At 37.1% G+C, this 21,978-nt stretch overlaps 1 protein-coding gene and 1 long non-coding RNA gene across 4 annotated transcripts; one reads left to right on the top strand and one right to left on the bottom strand.

The window, feature by feature from the left end:
• Positions 1-145: 145 nt before the first annotated feature.
• Positions 146-2,917, bottom strand: LOC113061614 (ras-related and estrogen-regulated growth inhibitor-like protein). Its single transcript, XM_026230889.1, has 4 exons — positions 2,761-2,917; positions 2,574-2,627; positions 2,405-2,481; positions 146-2,156 (listed from the first exon to the last, which is right to left on the bottom strand). The coding sequence occupies exons 1-4, from the start codon at positions 2,831-2,833 to the stop codon at positions 1,731-1,733; spliced, it is 630 nt and encodes a 209-aa protein (XP_026086674.1). The 5' UTR covers positions 2,834-2,917; the 3' UTR covers positions 146-1,730.
• On the top strand, positions 2,918-9,342 carry LOC113061615 (uncharacterized). Of its 3 annotated transcripts, XR_003278398.1 has the most exons (6): positions 2,941-3,033; positions 4,008-4,070; positions 4,849-4,928; positions 5,116-5,212; positions 7,848-8,008; positions 8,850-9,342. It is a non-coding gene; the product is annotated as an uncharacterized LOC113061615 (long non-coding RNA). The 3 variants fall into 3 exon arrangements; XR_003278397.1 differs by lacking the exons at positions 4,008-4,070; positions 8,850-9,342 and adding an exon at positions 8,314-8,420 and having other exon boundaries at positions 2,918-3,033; XR_003278396.1 differs by lacking the exon at positions 4,008-4,070 and having other exon boundaries at positions 2,920-3,033; positions 8,850-9,341.
• Positions 9,343-21,978: the final 12,636 nt, after the last annotated feature.

Genomic DNA, 21,978 nt, shown 5'->3' with positions numbered 1-21,978 from the left:
TTTTTCATTTTTGAGTTATAATGTGTACGGTTTGTGCTAGAGGAGTCACATTAAGTTACAGTTATCTTGCATTATTTGTGACTGGTTATATAATACTAACTATAATTGAAAATCTCACTAATGACACAGGACAACTTTTTAATAATTTTTTATTGTAACAACAGTCACGGCAAATAGTGATCGTACATACTTTTTTCATAAGATGTCCCTTGAAAAACCCAAGGTCTATGAATATAAATTATGATTTTATTTTTTTTATTTTTTGATTGTTGATAAAGAAATACTCATGTACATAAACTGTCAGCTTTACACCATATATTCATTACATTTGTTCCACTTTAAGCTTCTATCTAGGATCTTTCATCAACCAACTTGTTTTTGGTGTAATAATATATTCAGTACAAATACAGCATATTCATTTACTGATTGTAACATTGCACTGTACAGTAGCTCTCAGGGAACGTGTTCCTTTGATTTATTAGATTTATAGACAAAGAAATATTAAACAGTTTGATCTAGAAACCAATACATGTTCTCAATAAAGCACTTGAACAGCCCCAGAAAAGAAGCTGGGGGAAAATAACCCATTTTGTGCGGTTATCTGAATGCACACAGACACACTCTTCAAACAGTACATTGTAACTGAAATGCAAGACAGCCTTGATCTTTGAATAATAATACCTGATACTGTTGGAGACTTTTGTATTTGTAGCATAAGACAATGTTGTCTTGCATCAGTGTTTATCTTCTTCCAACATTCATGACTATTTGCAGAAGCACTGACATATTTCCTGTTGAAAACGGAATAGTTTGCTGAATTTGCTGAAAATTTACTAATCCTTGGGCCAAGATATAGATGACTTTGTTTCTTAATCTGAACAGATTTGGAGAAATTAAGCATTGTATCATTTGGTCATAACTGGATCTCTAGAGTGAATGGGTGCCATCAGAATGAAAGTTGATACAGCTGATAAAAACATGACAATAATCCATAAATAATCAACAAGACTGCAGCCATCAATTCACATCTTGTGAAGTGAAACGCTGCGAGTTTATTAATAAAAACTGCATTAAGACATTTTAATGTCAAGACCATTCCTTCTGGCTAAAATATGAGTCCTCTATCCATAATATTGTTTTCTCCAGTGTAAAAGTCCTCTCATCTGATTCGAGAGAAATATGCACAGATCAATTACAGTTTAGGAGCAGTTGTTTGTGTTGATTACTTGTGGATTATTGTAGTGTTTTTATCAGCTGTTTGGACTCTCATTCTCATGGCACCCATTCACTGCAGAGGATCAATTGGTAAGCAAATGATGTAACACTAAATTTCTTCAAATAAGTGTTCAGACAAAGAAATAAACTGGTAGCCTGAGGGTGAGTACATTTTTTTAGCAAATTTTCATTTGTTTTAAGTAAGCAGAGGTTAGAATACATGTTTTTCTTCATGCAGTTGAATATTCACTCCACTTATGATTGATATAATCTGCTGCCACATAGCATCTTAAGCATTTAATTGAGAACTCTCTGATTTCAATATGTTCTCAATTGCAGCCATCACCTTAGCAGACATACTAGGGCTGTCTCTTAGCTGCCCCCAGATCCAGCTGTAGTCACATGAGAGATCCCAGACTCTCATGAAAGCCACAGCAACGGCTCGTCCCTCTCAATGGATCTAAAATAGGTCATATCAGACCACACACGCTTTATTTCCAGAGCTCCCATCACCTTCACAGCGAATCTGTGCGCCTGCGGGTAAACACTGCAGACATGCTCTTCACAATGCCCTTGATGCCTGCTAACTTTTTCACAGACACCCTGGACTCCCTGATTCGATCCATCAGCCCATGGAAAACCATGAGGACCCCGTGGTAGTTCTCAGCAGCTGAAACCTCATAAAACTGACAGTCTGCAGACAGCGCAAGCAGCCTGCCCTCTTCGCTGAGCACCGTACGGCGATGGTGCAGGTCCCTCTTGTTCCCCACAATAATTAAAGGCATCTTCTCAAAGCCCAGAAAATCCTTAGTGGATTTGATTATTTGAATGAGTCTGGAGACCGCGTTGAAACTGGACCGGTCACAGATGCTGTAGACCAGCACAAAGCCATCTGCCCACTGGACTCTTTTCTCACACATCAAGGACTCAGAGGACAGGTCCTGTCGAGAAGAAGATGACCATTGGGAATTTATTTTATAAAAATAAAACACACATAAAAGTGTCCAAACACACAAAGTGTCTAAAACTTATAAATTCAGCTGGCCAGGCTGGGAGACCAGCTCATCATCTTAAGCAGGTTTATGCTGTTATTTTGTTGTTGGTGTTTTTTGTTGTTGTTGTTTTACCTCTACATCACAGATATTTGAAAGTCATTCAATATGAATAAAATAAAATAATAATGAATCACCTGTGAATATGGTGCATCCCATATATTCAGAGTTTGCTCACGTCCATCCACAACAACATTGTGAGTGTAAAGGAATTCTAGAGAAACCAACTTATCAGTTATAGTGAAATGTGAAAATATTAAAGAAAACTTATAAACTTATAAATCAGTCAGTGAAAAGACAACATACCAATATCCCCATATTCCCCGATGAATCTACGTGTCAGGAATCGGACAATAAGTGCTGCAAAACACGACACAAAAACTCATATGAGCAAACGGCAAGATGTTCATAAAGTTACAAAAGATGACTGAAGCAGAAATTAATGCTTTTTTCTGGCTGTACATCATAATATACTTGCAAAAACTAAACTTACCAGATTTTCCAACATTGTCTGTGCCGAGTACCACGACGTTTGCATCCATTCTCTGTCCGTTTAGTCTAGTCATGTCTTTCACGAAGATGCTGAGTGATCTGGCGCGTCTCCGCCGCAGTCAACAAAGTTGAGGAGAAGGCGGAGCTTAGACGTGCTCGCTCCCGTGACGCTGATTTGCTCGGGCGGTGAGTTACGTAAACTACGAAGGGCAACTAACTCAAAGTGATATAACAAATATTGCATGACCGTTGCCTTGAAAGATATAAAAGCACTGTAAGTCAGTATCCATTTAACTGCCGTACTTTGCTTAAAATGACTGTGAATACCGCATAGTCATTGTTTACATGAATTGTTTAGACACTGAACCTTTTTAAGGCCAAAAGGTGGGTGTGAGTAGGCCTACTAGACTATTGAGGATTAGAAAACATTTGCTTCTAGACTAAGTAATGTGAAAAATACCTGCTGGGCTTTTGTATACAAAATATATTCCCTATATTTTAAACTAAAAGGTCGCACAAGTTTCTTTAACTAAATGTTTACGTTTATTTCAAACCATCTCAGTTATAAATTATAACAATGTTTGTGTATCCTACAAAGTAAAATTTAAATAGCATCATATTTGTGTTATAGGTAACTATTGTCAGCAGTGAATACTTCACTTCAATGTTGGTACATGCTGTTACAAACTGTATGTTTAATGAACTGTATTTTTTCCTGGACAGTAATGATTAAAATGTTCACTTATTATAGCCAGGACATAAAGGCCCTTTCAGAAGTTTTTTTCTTCTTTTTGTTATAACATAAATAACGATTAAAACATTGGTCAGTGAATATTTATTTTTCCTATGGTAAAATCCAGGAAAGGTACAAATGAAATGCGCTAAAATGCATTGTCCATAACTGGTCACTAGGGTGCAGTATAATCACAATAATTAGACGTGTTCATGACAAAATTGGCATAGGACAAAAAAAAAGGGTTTTATGCAGTGTTTAGATTAAATTAGTTAAAACAGTACAGTTTAGAAGGGAAGTGTGTGAGGTAATCTCATGTTTTGTATACAGTAGCTAGTTGTTTTTTTATGTCTTTTTTTCACTTGCCCAACCCTGCTCCTGGCGATCGAATGCCCTGCAAAGTTCAGCTCCAATCCTAATCAAACACATCTGAAGCAACTAATTAAAGTCCTCAGGATCTTCAGAAAAAATTAAAGGCATTTGTGTTTGATTAGGGTTGGAGCTAAACTTTGCAGGTCATCGATTGCCAGGAGCAGGGTTGGGCACTCCTGCCCTATACAGACAAAACAGGATTAAAAGTAAATATGTTCCTTAATAATATCATGCAAAATCAAATAAAATCTAAAACGGATACAACCTAAAATAACAGACTGCCTGATATCGCCACTCACAAACCAGAACAGAAACTCTGTGAACACCTTCGTCAGTATGCATGTACTTAAAATACAAGCAAGCATGTGTTTCTTTATTGAATAATAGCCGTTTGTATGCTGAGCATTCACATACTGATGAAGGTACCCACAGTGTTTCATTTCTGGTTTGTGTGTGGCCATATAATGCCGTGTCCTCATTAAAGATATGGGTGGCCTGGAGGAAGCAGCTCCTTATGATTTATGTATTAGTCCAAAGAATGTGGTACCATTTTCCTGACTGCAGCAGTTAAAACAGGCTATTGTTTGGGTGTCTCAATGATACTTAAAGAAGCATCTGAAGACACACCTTTTCACAAGCACTTAATCACCCCACCCTTAAAGTACCTACACACACACACACAGACACAAAGAAAAATGTATTTTCTACTCTGCATTTCACCTCTTCTTTAGCTTGCTTCCAAATCTAGTTGTTTAATGAACCAGACATTGTGTATTATGATTATTTTTGGTTCCCTGATGAATTGCGATTGTTCCTTGCTTTGATATATAACTATAATTGTCAATTATTTCTTAACTTCCACTTGTACTATACCTTCAGTCATACACTCAGGTGACCGTCTGCAAGTTTCTGCCATCCTGAGTTGTTTTGCTCCCATGCCAGGCAGTAATATTAGGACGCTTTAAATAGTGCCTGTGTTTTCAGTGTCCAGGGGGGGTCCTCATACATTTGTCCTGCTGCTGATGCCACCCTGCTGTGACTGTCCCACCCTGACTGAGCTGTTGGTATGTGTGATTCATTTCATCTGTGACTGAAGGTGTGAGTGAAGTCATGTGTGACTCAGAAATTCGTTTTCTATTGAAGAGGAACTATTTGCCCTGGGACTGATTCTGGGGCTTTTTTATACTGTTGTCTATTAATTAACTACTAATTGTATTAGTGTTGATTTTGTTCTTTTATTTCTCATTCAAGTATAAGAATATCCACCCCAGTGGATCTTCTGCAGTGAATGGGTGCTGTCAGAATGAGAGTCAGATGTCTGAATAAGGTGCAGAATAGTCCCTTTAAGGTAACTGCACCATTGACAAGCTGTTGTTACTTTTGAAAGAAAAGCAAAAACACTTTTATGTCAAAAATTGAGAAAGGATTAACTCAGGTTAACTCTGCACTGTACAGATTCAGAATGTCAACCTGTTAGTCCAGCCTTTCTGCTTTAAAAAGGTCATGTCACAGCACGTGGTTTATCTTTTTAAAACCTTGGTATATGCTCGAATGGATTACAGTTATGAGTAGTTAAGTCAGGAATCAGTCAAAAAATTATATTGTTTGTTAATTATTTATCATCAGCAGTTTTTTTGTCAGTATATTTTGACTATTTATGTTTAAGGCTATTTGTGACCAAATTATCTTTTAAATAGAACTAAAAATGCAATAAATGATTTGTCTACTGCAGATGAACAGAGTTAAAATACTTAATTCATATTAATTTACTTTTTAATCTAAAAGAGTTAATGTTATGTCAAATGTTTCTTCTCTCTTACCCACCTAGAGCCCAGATAAGGTTATTATTTCAATACTGACTTTATAAAAAGCACTATCAAACTAATCCAAGACCACTCCGGTGAAGTGAAAAAATGTAAAGGGTTTCAGTGCCATAAAAAGTGCTCCCCTGAACACATCCAAATCATATTTCTTTGAATGATCCATGCACAACTTAGTCTTACCTAAATTGTCAAATGTATTTTACAAAAAAAAAAAAAAAGTCAAAGCGATGACAAGGAATAGGTCATATGAACACCCTATAGTGTGATATAGCTCATTACATGCTTGACAGACAGTAAAATGTGGTATCTGCATTCTTGCTGCAGGGTTAGAAGAGCACAGCATGCAAGGTCCTTATGATTCTCTCAGGAAAATGTTTTAATGTCTTGTGAAATGAGCTATATTTATTGTAAATTCTGATTTTATAATCCTATTCTATAGAATTCTAATTCTATTCTGAGAGGGAATGTAGATAATATTGTACATATCCTGCGGCTACTTCCTCAATTTCTTGACTGTCAGAGCTTATATGTGTGAAATACTGCAAGAGTGTCTTAGACACCTCTATCCCACACAGGACAGTGTCATTTACTCCCATGTAGTCTGAGCTTTTGCATTTTATTTTATTTAATGAATAATTTAATATAATACCATGTGTTTATTATTATTATGTAATTAATTAAATTATTAAATATTAGTTGTTAAATTAATAATATTTATTATTAAGAAGCTGGTTGTGATCTTTGTAGCAATAAATATTATTATTATTATTATTATTATTTGCTTTATTAACCTTATTATTAACCTTGCTGTATTTGCTTATATTAAATAGTCCAAATCAATAAATCAATAATTTAAATATATTTATGTGTGTGTGTGTTAAACAATTTTAGCTGAGAATGTTGGCAGCAGTGTAAATTGTATATTTCATTAATTCATTCATTTTAGAGAGAAATTTTGAGAGCATCAGATGCAATAAATGTTATCGGGGCATATGATGCTTTTTTAAAGATCATTATTTTGTATATTTGGTGTAAAAGAATATGTTGGCATGCTTTAATGTTCAAAAAACACTTTTTTTTTTAAATACTGTACATTATTGTAGGTCCTCTATGCCTCGCCTCTCTCAAATGCATAATTTTCTACGAAGTCCCTATTTGCAAATGTAACGCCCCTTTCCATGATCGCAAGCGTCATCTTTCAAAATAAGTGTTGAGACATTTAATAATGTCCTTAGTTTTACCATCAGTTCAAGCCCAAAAGGGGAACAGAGTGGCGTGACATGGCTGCTTCAACACTAACTGCGGAGATTTCACTTTTATAAAGAATATCTCTTTGGATTTGAGACTTTAGTCTTTGCAACTTTACAGATCTTCTTTATGCACCAAGAGCTTGTAACACTCCAAAGAGACAGGAATAACTCAAATCGCATCATATGACCCATTTAATTAAAACATTTTCTCAACATGAGAAAATGTTGGGCGTTAAACACCCGACTTATGATGAATTTTGTTACAAACCCAATACTTCTAAACCCCCACTTACTGCCATTTATTCATGCAGTCAGTTCCAGTGAAGTCCATGTGTGTGCTTATGCAAATTAATCTCCTTATGGACTAATCTAAACCCTCTTCCATGCTGGTTACTTCAACTCTTTCCTAATTCAGGTGTAAACTGTCCAAAGCAAAGAGCAACTTTGATGACTCGCAGCTTGTATACATTAAACATTATTCTATTCATTTTATTTAAAGTGACAACACTGGAAATAATCAGTTTTGCAACTGTGAAACAAAATCTAAATTTGAGTAAAACACACAGGAAATATTAAAATAGCAATCATTACTCAGTTATTTCACATTTTCACATATTTCACATTTATACAATGTGCTTAATGTTAAAACTGCATTAATTATATTAATAATTATTATATTAAAATTATGATTAAAGTTCATGCACATGCTTTGTATATTATTGCATGTTCGACAAATCAAACAGGTCAAAGCTGCTGCATGGTTATTACATGTTTATTACCAGGAGTGGTACACACAGATCTTGCTATCAACCCATTAGCACATTTGATTTGATTTAATTTGATTGCATCTCATTTCAGTAATACTCATCATGCTGAGGCAGAGGTATGATGAGCATTTCTTTCTCTGCAGCCCAGATGTGCTGTTGATTCCAGCAGGAGGATGATGGAAGAGAGCGGTTGAGACACTGTGATTCCCTTCTTGCATATTCATGGATGGGTTTCAGACACTTCAATTATTCAGCTGGATGGATTTTCTTAAGGAACTGTCACATGAACTGTCCACCTTGAACTGTGAGTGATGGCATTTAATCCCATTTAAGTAGCGGATAATCTTAAAAAGAATGTGTTTGGCCTTTTTTGAACACAGGCCACTGAATTTCATCCGTATTTAATATTTTTTTAATTAAAATTCCCTGTTTTGTTATTGTAATGTGAAATTGCATGCTTAATTATACACTAAAACATAGATATGGTGGAAAAAAAAACATGCAGAAATAATAATAATAAAATAAAAAAAATAATAATAAACTAACCCTAAATAAATAAATATATGTGTATATTATATTATTACTTTTTTTATTTTATTTTTTTTACAGAGCCATGACCCTAAATCAGAGGTGCAATGGGCTAAAAGTAAATGTTGCATTATATCCAACTATATTATGTTAAAATGTACAGTGTTACATCATTAAATAATGTGAACAAAAAAAAATATTTAATTGTTTACATTTTATTTTAAATCAAATGTACTAAAAATTCATTTAACTTTAATAAAATGTTAAAACAAAAATATATATTAGAAATGAAGATATGATCCCCCTATGTTTATCCCCCTGGACTTGTGAAATGGTATGGCTTTAGCCCCTAGTTACTGGTTTGAGCATCTCTGCCTAAACGGGACAACTTTGTACCTAATTTCCCCCTGAAAGGTTATGCACCTTTTAGGGATAGATAAGGAACAAAGTCGTTATGAGAGTGAATCTGTCAAAGCCAATCCCCTCGACTCTACGTGTTGCCTGTCTTGAGATGGTAACCACTGTCCTTTTGTGAGGCGCAGCTTTCATTAGACATCTGCGGAGGAACCATCACAAAAGTAAAAGATGAGACCATTGCTTTTTCATACCTCCCTCAGGAAGGAAACGCTTGAGCTACTTTGCTGTAGAGCCACAATCTGTGCACCGAGGAGACAGAATCACACAACCCACTGAGCCCAGACCTTCACAAACAGCTGCTTGTAGTGCCACTTCATGTATTTTGGTGGGAAGGGGGTGGAAGCTGCTCCCTGCACATCTCATTGTGCCAGAAAGTGTTATCAGTTCAATGTTAATGCGTGTGTCTTGACACATCACTTTATCATTGTGTGTAAATCAATGAGAAACTGATGCTGAATTTAAATGAGACATCTCATTTTTCCCCCTCTTTTGGAAAGTAAAGTAAATGCTATTTGTAATTGGGGCAATTGGGAATGCAAAAACTATATTTTTAGAATTATATAATTCACTGCTATATAATTTTACCCATGAAAGATGACTTTCACTTCTGAAGAAATTGAGCAAGGATTCAATTATCAAACTGATCAAAAGTGACAGCCAAGACTAAACTGTACAAATTATTTTTGATGTATCAAATTAATTTTTTTACAAAATTAAGAATCCTTAACAAATACATACAAACATAAATTAAGATGCACAACTGTTATCAGCATTGGTAATGAAATTATTCTTGAGCACAAAGTCAGCATATTAGAATGATTTCATAAGGATCATGTGAAACTGAAGACTGGAGTAATGACTGCTGAAATTTAAGCTTTGTCTTCACAAAAATAAATAATAATAATAAAATAGAAATATATATATATATATATATATATATATATATATATATATATATATATATATATATATATATATTGTAATGTTTCACAATATTAATGTTTGCTGTACATTTGATCAAATAAATGCCGCCTGCATGAATGAGCAGGAAAAACTGACATAAGACAGTAATAATAAGCTGTAGTTGCCACCACTATAGAGCTAATCTGATATAGCATATCCACATTAATAACCAGCCAGTCGCATGTCTGGAGAATACTAGCTTGTGTGATCTCATGACTTGCATTGTTAGTTGAATTTGTTTTTAGATATCTGGCATATGTGCATGCTTGAGGGGGAAAGCAACAAATGAATAATTAATGTCATAAATATGTTAAGTGCTTTCAAATGGTCCCTAAACACTCACCAAGCTATTACAAGCCCTTCTCCTTCCTTTTATGTGTAATATGCATCCACGATTGATTTACTGCCACACTTGCCATAACTTCTTTAAGAAACACTGTAAATTGGATAATGCAGCCCTCACTTATGTAAAGGCCAAGCTTTAAGAAAGTTCTCTTACTGGAGGAAAATCTGGTTCAGATACCTTGGCAATTTTTTGAGACATTTTTCCTTTTCACCTTCCGGTTAAACTTGAGACAGAATAAAAACAGAAATCAGCTGAACAATTGAAGGTTCTCAGCTCACATGAATGCACCAATTAATTAAGCACCTTTGTTTATTTTCTTGAAAAGTGGAGCAACTTGATGCCTGAAAGGACACATTTGCCATATTTGAATTGCAGCTTCCCTGACTACTGTATATCCACAAAGAGAAATACTTAACATTTATAAATATCTCTAGAATGGCACTGGTTGAATGCCATGACAAAGGGGCGAGTACATGCTTGACTTGCATTGTTTAAAAACACAAATGGAATCAAGCAGTCTTTTCCTTCTTTAGAACTGCACAGGATGTGAGCCAACAGGGTGTGTGCAAAATGCAAAAATGCTAACTATTTTCAAAAACATATCACAGAATTTTCTGATTCTGCAGAAAAAGACGTAATTTATAATTAAAAATTATTATCTTAAAAATCTTATCAAGTCTTTTTTTCTGTTATAAATTGCAACATATTGTGTGTGTGTGTGTGTGTGTTGATTCACTATCATTTAAAAGTTTGTAATGTATGATTTAAAAAATAAAGCAATAAATAAAATAAATTATTCTGCAAGGGTGCATTAAATTGATCATAGATGCATTTATAATGTTACAAAAAAAACAATTTTAAAGTTCCTTTGAATTTTCTATTCTTTAAAGAGTCTTGAGAAGAAGAAAAAAAGTCTTTTGATTTGGTTTTTAACATTGATAACACAAGCCATTATTAATAATTGAGTAACAAAAAACACTAAATCAGCCTATTAAAACAATGATTTCTTTTTTTTTCTTTTTTTCTTTTTTTGATGTATTTTGATCAATAAAATCTGGCGATGACGCTACAGGGTGGTGGGGGGGATACAGGTTGCTTTATAGCATTTCAGATGCATTGCTTACACTGTGCCACCTTGAGTAAAAGATGTGGCTCCTGTCATGAAATGTAGACATTTAAGTTTGCCCTTTAGTGCATTCTCATCAATCCACATACTTCCAATGGGTTTGTAATGAATTGAGAGGTGGCACGGCACCCTGTCTCCAATCTGCTGTCACTGTCTGGCCTGTGAAAGCACAGTCAGCAGCTCTAGCTGAATTTATTGGGGTTTTCCAGAGTGAGAGACTCTGAAATGCTAAGTATGCTGTTTATTTCCTTCATCGGCCATCCATGGTGGTAACTCATTCTGTGCCAGCAGAAAGAACAGAGCCCCTTTAGTGCATTTTATGTGCTCTTAAAAGGAGGTTAAGGCAATTCGTCTGTCCCCTGCAATAAACTCCATCACGCCCATAAAACTGTATCAGTCAGGGAGAGGACAGAATAAATAACAAACTGTCGGTAAGAATAACAGTATAGTTTATCTGAACTGTTCAGTTTTCTGTCTGAGTGTGCCACACCCTGGGATAAAAGTATCTTTAAAACACAATGTTCACCCGAGAATTAAAATTTGCTGAATTTTTGTACTCACCCTCAGATCATACAAGATTTAGATGAGTTCACTGGAGTGAGTATTATTATGGATTATGTACTGGTAATTTAGCCAGAAGTAAGGGTTTAAAGTTCAAATGTCTTAATAATTATTTGGACTCTCATTCTGACGGCAACCAGTCACTGCATGATTCATTGGTGAGCAAGTGATGTAATGCTACATTTCTCTAAATCTGTTCCAATGGAGAAAAAAACTCATCTCCAACTGCCTGAGGTTGAGTAAGAGTAAATATTCAGTATTTATTTTATTTTTATTTTTTTATTTTTTTTTGGAGGGTGAGTGTTGTAGTGAACATTTCATGAACTATTCCCTCATTGCAAAATTAATTTGATGAAAAATTTCATTGACAATTATAAATCATATTAGTTTTAGTTTCATTATTAAACTATTGATAATTTTAAATCAATTCGGAATTTGGTGAGTGAGTGTTACATTTTACGTTCTATTCATTCATTTGTACATTCACATACTGTATGCTCTATTTTATGCTTTTAGCTGTTTTATTTCAGTCCTATAAACTCTCTTGCAGTCGTGTAAATAATGACATTTTAATTCACTTTTAAAGGTTTAAGATTTCAAAAGGTACTACATAACAGAAATGACCCATAAACTTAGTGTAGTTATTTTATGCAATCACAGCAGTAAACCACAATAGATTTTAATAGATATAAGTCATTTGGATCTACATAGACTTATGAATTATTAAGCCGCCTTTTGCCCAAGCTGTTTCACTTATCCATTTTAAACTCTTAATTACTGGTAGGAATAAACAGAAGTCAGCCCCAGTGGCAAAATAACTCAATGCATAAAGATTCAGATTTCTGTGTGTAGGCCCTTGTGTGGAGATATTTGATAGCATGCCTGTTTATTTCTAGTTGGCAGCTTTTTAATGCTTGGGTGGGAAGGTTTAATTAAAGGGATTATTTACCCAGTGAAATTTAAAACTGGGGTTGATCCAACACTAGCAGTATGGCAATGCTATTAGAGCGCAGAATACTAGATTGCTCAGCTCTAGTCTTTTTCCACCAGCTTTTCATCTAACTATTTTAATCATAAAGTAAAATTTTAGACTATCAGCACTTGGAAATCAAAGCACAAATCATGTTCGTGAGAAAGTGCTCAGCTAACAATTGCTTATACTGTGTTGCTTTCGTGGTTATAACAACAGAATAACGTCACATAAATATCTGGATTAGAAAAGTCAGTCTGTGCTGTGAGGGACAGGGCATTAGAACATTGGGCCTTAAACGCTGTCATTTTGAGGCCAATTAAGCTGTAACATGACCATCGAAGATGCTTCAAACCAATAGCTTCCAGACATGGATGGTAATTTGTGTGCCTATTTTGTAACACTTCGAATCTGCAGACTTTTTGCATTATCTGCTCTGATTTAAGGGGATTTTCTGTGGATTAGGTTTGAATATGGTAATATGTTCTCAATGAAACCACTCAAAGTGTTTTTAAGTGATTTTATGATTTTGTGTCTTTTTTATTCATCTTTAGGATGAATATTAATGCCTAAAATAAGGTTTACATGACAGTTGTTACAAGTTTGAATTTAAATTAAATCGTATGTGATTGATCATGTTCTGAAGTCATTATCAATACGAAATAAAAAAAACAGTTTGATTATTTACAAGTTAAGGCTTTAGAAATTTAAAAGCAATGGCTTTTCAAAACACTTTTGTTTTTGCCACCATTTTTCATGAGCTGAACCCAAAGATCTAAATGCCCATTCACACCAAGCATGATAACTGTAAACATAACGATAAAGTATAAAATATAGTTCTAAAAAATTTTCTCAATATTAAAGAAAAGCAGAGTCCACACTACAACTATAACGATAAAGGCATAGATAAACGGTATCAGTGAAATCATTCTCAGAACGATTTTTTCCTGCTGATGAACGATACAAACATTGACAGCCAATCAGAATCCATCCTGCTATAATGAGCTCAAGAATTTAAAGCGACAGATGCACGTGCGCTTAGAATAAACAGACGCTAATATTGTTCTCTTTATAGTTATCTTTATAGTTATCGTTGAATGGGCCTTAAGGCTTTTACTATGTAAACAAAAGGCCTAATTCTCTCAAATTGTTCACAAATCTGTCTAAATCTGTGTTAGTGAGCACCTCTCCTTTGCCTAGATAATCCATCCACCTCACAGGTGTGGCATATCAAGATGCTGATTAGACAGCATGATTATTGCACAGGTGTGCCTTAGGCTGGCCACAATAAAAGGCCACTCTAAAATGTGTTGAAATGTGCTCTGTGTTTTATCACACAGCACAATGCCACAGATGTGGCATGCTGAATGCAAGAATGGCGTTTCAGAGAATTTGGCAGTACATCCAACTGGCCTCACAACCGCAGACCTTGTGTAACCACACCAGCCCAGGACCTCCATCCAGCATCTTCACCTTCAAGATCGTCTGAGACCAGCCACCTGGACAGCTGCTGCAACAATCGGTTTGCATAACCAAAGAATTTCTGCACAATCTGTCAGAAACCATCTCAGGGAAACTCATCTGCATGCTCGTCATCCTCATCAGGGTCTCCACCTGACTACAGTTCGGTGTCGTAACCAACTTGAGTGGACAATTGCTCACTTTCAATGGCATCTGGAACTTTGGAGAGGTGTTCTCTTCACGGATAAATCCTGGTTTTCACTGTACAAGGAAGATGGCATACAGACTGTATGGTATCATGTGGGTGAGCGGTTTTCTGATGGCCCATGGTGGCAGTGGGGTTATGGTATGGGCAGGCGTATGTTGTGGACCAACGAACACAGGTGGGCTGAGGCCCATTGTTGTGTCATTCATCCACGACCATCACCTCATGTTGAAGCATGATAATGCACAGCCCCATGTTGCAAGGATCTGAAAATTAATTCCTGGAAGCTGAAAACATCCCAGTTTTTGCATGGCCAGCATACTTACCGGACATGTCACCAATTGAGCATGTTTGGGATGCTCTGGATCGGCGTATACGAAAGTGTGTTCCTGTTCCTGCCAATATCCAGCAACTTCGCACAGCCATTGAAGAGGAGTGGACCAACATTCCACAGGCCACAATCAACAACCTGATCAACTCTATACGAAGGAGATGTGTTGTACTGTCAGGCAAATGGTTGTCACACCCTGATACTGACTGGTTTTTAAATAATGCTCCTTCCTCACAGCTATGGTGGAGGAATGTAACTTGAACAGACCAGTTGAAACTATTGCCTCATGTCCAATAACTTAAGTTGCAGATTTCAAAGAAATAGGAGGTTGAGAGGATTATGGTAATATGTAGCACTATGAAATGCCTATCTTTAGATCTGCCATTGCCACACATCAGCTTGAGTTACTAATGTTTGTACTCTGTTTCCCTCTTTGACTTGTAGATGGTGAGTTCACATTTGACTAAATCACTTTATTTTTAATTATTCAATGGTTAAACTTGTCCGGCCCATCTCGTGGCGTACAACTGCACCTGTAGAAGATTGCTTACCACTTCTTCAAGAACTTTCAGTTTTATTTTGGTTACTTTTGCTGACTTTCTGAGGGAATCTATTTCCCATCACATATAAGCTGGTTTTGCTTGCTTGCACCAAAGTGTGGATTTATTGTTTTTCCCAGAAGTAAAGTTTCAGATTCAGTTCAGAGGCAACAATTCGGTATGCATGGCAGGACCTTCCAGGAAAGCATTTAGAGAGCAATTTGTTCTAGTTTACTGAACCCCTGAATACTTACTACATAATACCTACAGAACTACTGACGCCATAGAGATTGTGAAAGTTTAACGTCATTCTTTCCTCTAAGAGCATTAGACAGCAAAACAGTGTTGTATTTTACCCGTGCAGGATATCGCAACCCATCACTCCACGTGGAAGACTTTATATTTGAAACCCTCTCGCTGCAGTGCCACTGAAGTTTAAAAGCACATGTTTGGTTTCTCTATTGATACCGGCATAAAAATAGATGGAAGAGGTCTCGGTGTGTGTGTGGTTTGAACACAGAACTCTGTTAATAGCTAGGAGAGCAAAACTGAAAGAAAAAAAGTCGCCTGACATTTTCTCAGTCAACATCTGCTAAGCCAGTGTGGTACAAATGTGGCTACAAATGCCAGTGTGGTATCTTTATAATCACAATGTTTCCCATGGGTGCTTTTGTTTTTGTCTTTTTTGGGAGTGGTATCATCATGACTGTTTCAGAGTGCAAGGCTGGACCCTGATGTTATTAGCCTGTTTTCTTTGTAAGTTATGTTTGAAATTTTCCTTCCCTGGGAAGACCGAAAGGCAGTGCTGTATACATGTACCCAGGGGCAGATCAACTGCCACCCTAAGAAATAGCATTGCCACATGTTTACTTGAAGATGACTTGAAAAACGCACATAAACCATATATTGTTGCAATCGTGTGTTTGTCGTCTTCATGTTTCATTGGTCAAACAGTTTATTCTTATTCAGCTTAGCTACAGTGGAGATTGTCTTGGCTACAGTGATAGGTGGATCTATCCTCTATCCATATTAGAGATTTCCTGCACGTCATAAGTTATTACTTCTAATTTGAAGAAAATTTTATATTAAAGTATGAATAAAACATACACTGCATGAGAGTGTTTGCACCTCGGTCTTTAATGAGTGTTTTTAGGCAATATTTGCATGTATTCACATGCAATTGGATTAGCTACTTATGTGCTAGACTGTCATGATTCAGCAAATTCAGGACACTGCTGAATGAAGCGCATCAGGGGATTTAGAAGTGGGTATATTGACTTATATTGAAGTGGTATAGACCCTGCACTACACCGCTGCATACACATGACATCATCTTTTCTACAAATTCCCGTTTATGTGGTTTACACGGAAGCAAAAGCAGTGCCATTTAAAAAAAAAAACTTGCATACGGAGATTTCAAAAGTTTCTTTAGGCCCCCAAGATGCTGGTGTGGTGTAAATGAAAAGCCAAATCGCTTCCATTTATAATGTCATATACCAGAACAGCATAATTGCTGCATCTATTTGAAAACTATAATGCCACTTTTCATTATGAAGCACAAGACAGGCTATTTAATCAAATGTAAATTGATTTTAGCTCTGGGAGACTGTGTTTCATTTGTGGTTGTAAAATATAGGGCCACTGGTGTTGTCATAATATCATGCCGTTTGTGCACCATAAAGCACATTAGTGTAATGAGCAAGCCTTCGTTGTGCATGGAGAATTCTTTAGAGTCAATAAAGTCTGCTGACTGCCTTCACCATAATGTGTGCTGGCATTGTAGTGCCTAGATATGTTATGCATCTAGAGAACATTAGTGCTTATGGAAACCATTCTTTTGAATTTGTTTGATATCCCACAGCTGTTTAGCTGTAAAATATTAAGATAGTCTAGAATTTTAATATGAAGTTTTAAGAAAAATTAAAATTTATTAAAATGTTTCTTTTAATAATTAATATTGATCATCTCTGGGGAAAAAAATCTGTAAAAATACAATATATTATGATATTATGTGCACATGAGACCAGAACCCGAAACTCAAATATGTTTATAATTGTACTAATAGCCCCTTTGGTGCACTGCAGAATTTTATCCATTTTTAATGTGATTTCTTTTAAAAATACCTTCCAGTTGTAACAAATACATTTTCATGTGTGCATCATATAAGCATACAGCATTGCAAACTGAAAATTTTTTTCTTAAAACATTTCATTTCTGAACTGCTGGGATAAAAATGTGCAAGAAGCAATGTAATGTAAACAAATAGGTGATGACTTTATGAAAAAGATGTTTCGCTTTTTTTTTCAGCCGCTGTGGAGCATTTTTGAATGATTTCCTCAAAGGAGTGTCCATATAAAAACATAATTCTTATAATTTAATTTGTAAAATAATTACTACATAAGATAATTCGCAACAGAAATTAAAGCAGTATTTCAACTTTTTTTGGTTGTTGTTGTTGTCACATTTTTTCTCAAATGCACATGAAAAATGCATGAGCCATATGGAACATTGTCAGAGGGGTTCTTGTTCTATGAAAATGTTTTCCCCCCTAGCAAGTCACTTTAATGCATGTTTTGCATCTACTAATGGATGCTAACATGTCAAGTCTGTGCCTTAAAAAGTGATTTAAAATGTTTCCATGATGCACTTTACTTGTGTGAATGAAGGACCTGCATAGTGAGTGTTTAGAATTAGATATTAGACAAAAGGAGTGATCTCTTATGTCCATATCATCCAGATTGCTGTAAAGACATCATTTGTGCAGTGTGAGTGCAGTCTCATTTAGTTTAGCAGACCTACGGTAGCATCAGATTAGATCATTAAAATTAGATTTAGTTTCACCTCTATTGCTCCACTTACAGTAGTGCTGAAATATTGACCTCATGGGAAACATATGTTCCATAAGAGTCGAGTACTGTTTAAAGCAATTGAAGTCATCACTACAATCAATGCCAAGCATTGATTCCCCCTTTGGATTTTACCCCCACTGTTCTGCTCAATGTGAATACAATCTGTCTTTTTTATAATACCAATATTGCTCTACTAAATGGGCAAATAATGTGCATGTACTATTTTTCTTTTCACTTAATGAAAAGAATTTCACTCCGTTTTTGCTTTTTTATCCATATAAAGATGTTACAAAGATGCAAAATGTCTGTCAAAGTTTTCAAAAACCTATGAATAACATCTCTATAGAGTGACAGCAATCTATATTTATATTAAGTCAGGCGCGATTCTAGGATTTTTATTTTAGGGGGCTCAGCCCCCAATGAGGGTATAACATAAAAAAATAATAAATTAAAAAATGTAAATTAAATAATGTTTAATAACTAATAAGTTAGGATTCTATACTAAACCTTTTGCAGTATTCCAGTGTTTTGCTTAAGTTATGGGTATAACATTTTGATTACAAGACAAATAAAAGGTCTTCCTGATCAAAACACATACAAACACATACACAATTTTCAGTATAATTTTTTTTTTTAAATGGCCTAGTGACACCCATGTATTTAGTCTAATTATATGCAGTTCCACCATTCAGGCTTGTACACTAACATGAATTGAATATTTTGAATTAGCTTTTATTTTATATTTTCAGTTTTCACCAACTATTCCTATTTATCTACTTATACCATTGATTTTCTCTAAACAACACACCTATGGATGTTAAATCATCAGAAAAGTTAGCGAAAGAAAACAGGTCTTCATGACTTCATGCTATAAACTGTTTGCTTTTGTAACCAAACACAGCAGTGTAGTGTGTGCAGCAGCTCTCAGTGTAGTGTGTGAGTGTGGCGAGCATGAGTCAGAATTTCACACTCTTCTTCCTCAAAACTCTGACCAGAAAAGTGTGTTCATTCTGTAACCACAGCAGCCATTCTGTTGTTCAAAGTCGTTGAACTAGTAGCTGTTCTCCAGATGGATCTCAAAAAAAGAAAGAACATTTGTCCAAAAACCTATTTTTGAGGCATATCTGCTGCAGTAATATAATATGAAATGATCACACTTGCCAGTGATTCATCAATCAGCTTGGAATGATAGTCTAATGGGAGTTTTCCACTGCATGATACGGAATGGTACAGTTCACTTTTGGGGGATTTTCCACTGTGTACAGTATCTGGTACCTTGTACTTATTTTAGTACCACCATAGTTGAGGTTCCAACCGTACCATTACCAAAACGTGTTGTGTAAACTCTGCTGATCATGGATTGGCCAGAGAGAATTGTCACTACCTTCATCACTGAACTTGCAACACAAACACAACAGACCTGCTAGATTTTTGTAACTTTTTTGAATGAGCGCACCTTTTTTTAACAACCAAAAAGTTTCGTTGTCTGTTGCGGACAGTCGTTCTTTTCTTTGATAGCAGAGGAGCGGATCCAGTGAGAGCTTGACGGGGCGACGCAGAATGAAAAAGTTCAATTTCATACAGTCACATTCAACATTACATCAGTGACTGACAAATTGGAATCTCGCTTGGGAGACGAATCGCCTTCGAGCGGGTATATAAGGAGAGCGCGAGCAGTCGCACATTCAGCTTTTCACTTCGGAGCAGAGCTTTTCAGCTTCCTGAGCAGAGTGTCATCAAGACAGCTTTTTTGACGGTAGACTGTTGGTGTCATGGCACGTCAGTGGGGGTTGCCAGTGCTGCTGCTTTGATAATGGCGTGCTGCAGCTTCACATTCTGTGGTCACGCTTCAGCTCCTCCTGGGCGCTTCAGTGTTCTTGTAACAGGTGAGGGTGGGTTAATATCTACTAGGTTTGCATGTGTATCTGCAAGTCTCTTTTGCAAGTGTGTTACGGATAACGGTGGAGAGATAAGCTTGACTGTCTTGGTGCCGAATAATTTGAGGTACGACTCAATGCAGTGACAACCATCGTGATTGACTCCTGGCTGCGAGAGCTCTACGAGATTAATCAGCGTGCTCTATTCATTCATATTGAGGGAAGTGGTAATCCTTATCATTCACGAATGAGTGGACATAGACACGGATCTTGGACATGCACGCAGCTATGGTTCCGGTTTCCCCGCTGGCCATTGGGAGCATCCTGACGATTGATTGAAGCCAGGACTTGTGTGTGTCACTAGAGATTGTCACTATCTCGCCTTTAGCGCCTTCTGTATGCATTACGAGCACCGAGTGGGCGGGTCGTGAGTGACTTGACTGTTGACAGTGTTCTATGAAACTCTGCTAAATGCATATAATTGTGATGTTTTGCTTGTTTACAGTTCTCTTGGCTTAGTGAGATAATGGCTGCTCACCTAGGTTTAATTTAAGGCTACGACTGATCAAACTAATGTAGTTATATAATTATTTCTTAATATGTGGGGTTTATTTTGAATAAAGCTTAAGTCACTCTGCTATGTCCCGTTTGCGCCTTGCGCATTTACGTGAACCACACGCAGAGCTTCAGGACCTCAGACCAGCTCTTTGTCTGCTTAGGAGGAAAGCAGAAGGGAAAGGCTGTCTCCAAACAAAGACTTGCCCACTGTATAGTGGAGGCTATAGTCTCAGCATATCTGGCCCATTGCTTACTGTGCCCCCTTGGAGTGAGAGCACACTCTACAAGAGCTGTGTCTTCCTCCTGGATGTTGGCACAGGGCGCCTCAATAGCAGACATTTGTAGAGCTGCTGGCTGGGCGACACCTAACATGTTTGCGCGATTCTCTATCTCTGTGTAGAGCCTGTGTCCTCTCGTGTACTCACCTCAGATGGCCGGTAATGCTGGACCGGCTCGGTGTCAATCACGCTTGCTGCGCCATTCCCCTCTACGGACTGGATACGTACTCTTAAGTGCTACTCAGTTCAGTTTCCCACTTGGCATAACCTGTTGAAGTTCCTCCCGCACCCTCGGCAGTCAGGTATGGCGGAGCGCCAGATGCCAGGTCTAGCACTCGTTTGTATGCCCAAGGTCAGCCCATATGCTGGGCTAGGTAGCCGCGTGTAGTGATTCCCCCTTCGGGTGATCCCACATGTGTATTCTTCCACGGTACGCCTTCCCTCACTGTAAACTTGTGTCTTTTCCTGGCAGAGATTTCTCCGCTGTTTCTGCTGCATAGTGATCTCACCCCAGGCGGGTATGTGTAATTTCCACATGTTACCTCCTATGCGCAGGATGTGGTTCCGTTGTGTTCCCCTACTTTGGTTTGCTTTCCCAGTGTTATCCAATTCCCACTGTACAGAACAGCAGTGGCCGGTTCCTCCGACTAAGCCCTGTCCTATCTTCCACCTCAACTGGAGTGGAGGGACTTGCTGGCTTTCGCAGGGCACTGAAGGGGGTCAGCAATAGTGGCGCTTTTCATACGGATCCCAATTCGTCAGTCACTGACATAATGTTGAACGTGACTGACTGAAGAGAACGTCTCGGTGACGTATGTAACCCTCGTTCCCTGAAGGAGGGAACGGAGACGTTATGTTCCATTGCCACAGTTGCTGTACCACTGCTGTACAGCCAAGGCGCTCCTCAGTGAAAAACTGAATGTGCGACTGCTTGCACTCTCCTCATATACCCGCGCTGCGGGGCAGGGTGCGCCATGCAAATCTTGCACGCCAGCATTCATTGGTTTGTTTTGTTAACACTCGAAGGCGATTCATCGCTCTAGCGAGATCCCAATCCGTCAGTCACTGACCTAACTTTAGGGAATGAGGGCTACATACGTAACCGAGACGTTTTTTCTAGGAGTCGCGGCAGTAGAGACATCGCTACTATAATGACATGTGAATAATCCCGCCCACTCTAAAGCGATACTAAACTGCAGTGGAAATGCAAACCGTGCCGAGTTAAGACGTAACGTACCGTGCCGAGTCATCTTTATGATGAATCG

The sequence above is a fragment of the Carassius auratus genome, chromosome 43 (assembly GCF_003368295.1).
Source record: "Carassius auratus strain Wakin chromosome 43, ASM336829v1, whole genome shotgun sequence".
NCBI classification, from domain to species: Eukaryota; Metazoa; Chordata; class Actinopteri; order Cypriniformes; family Cyprinidae; genus Carassius; species Carassius auratus.
The sequence above is the reverse complement of the archived record's forward strand: the minus strand, read 5'-3'. Positions and strand labels throughout refer to the sequence as shown.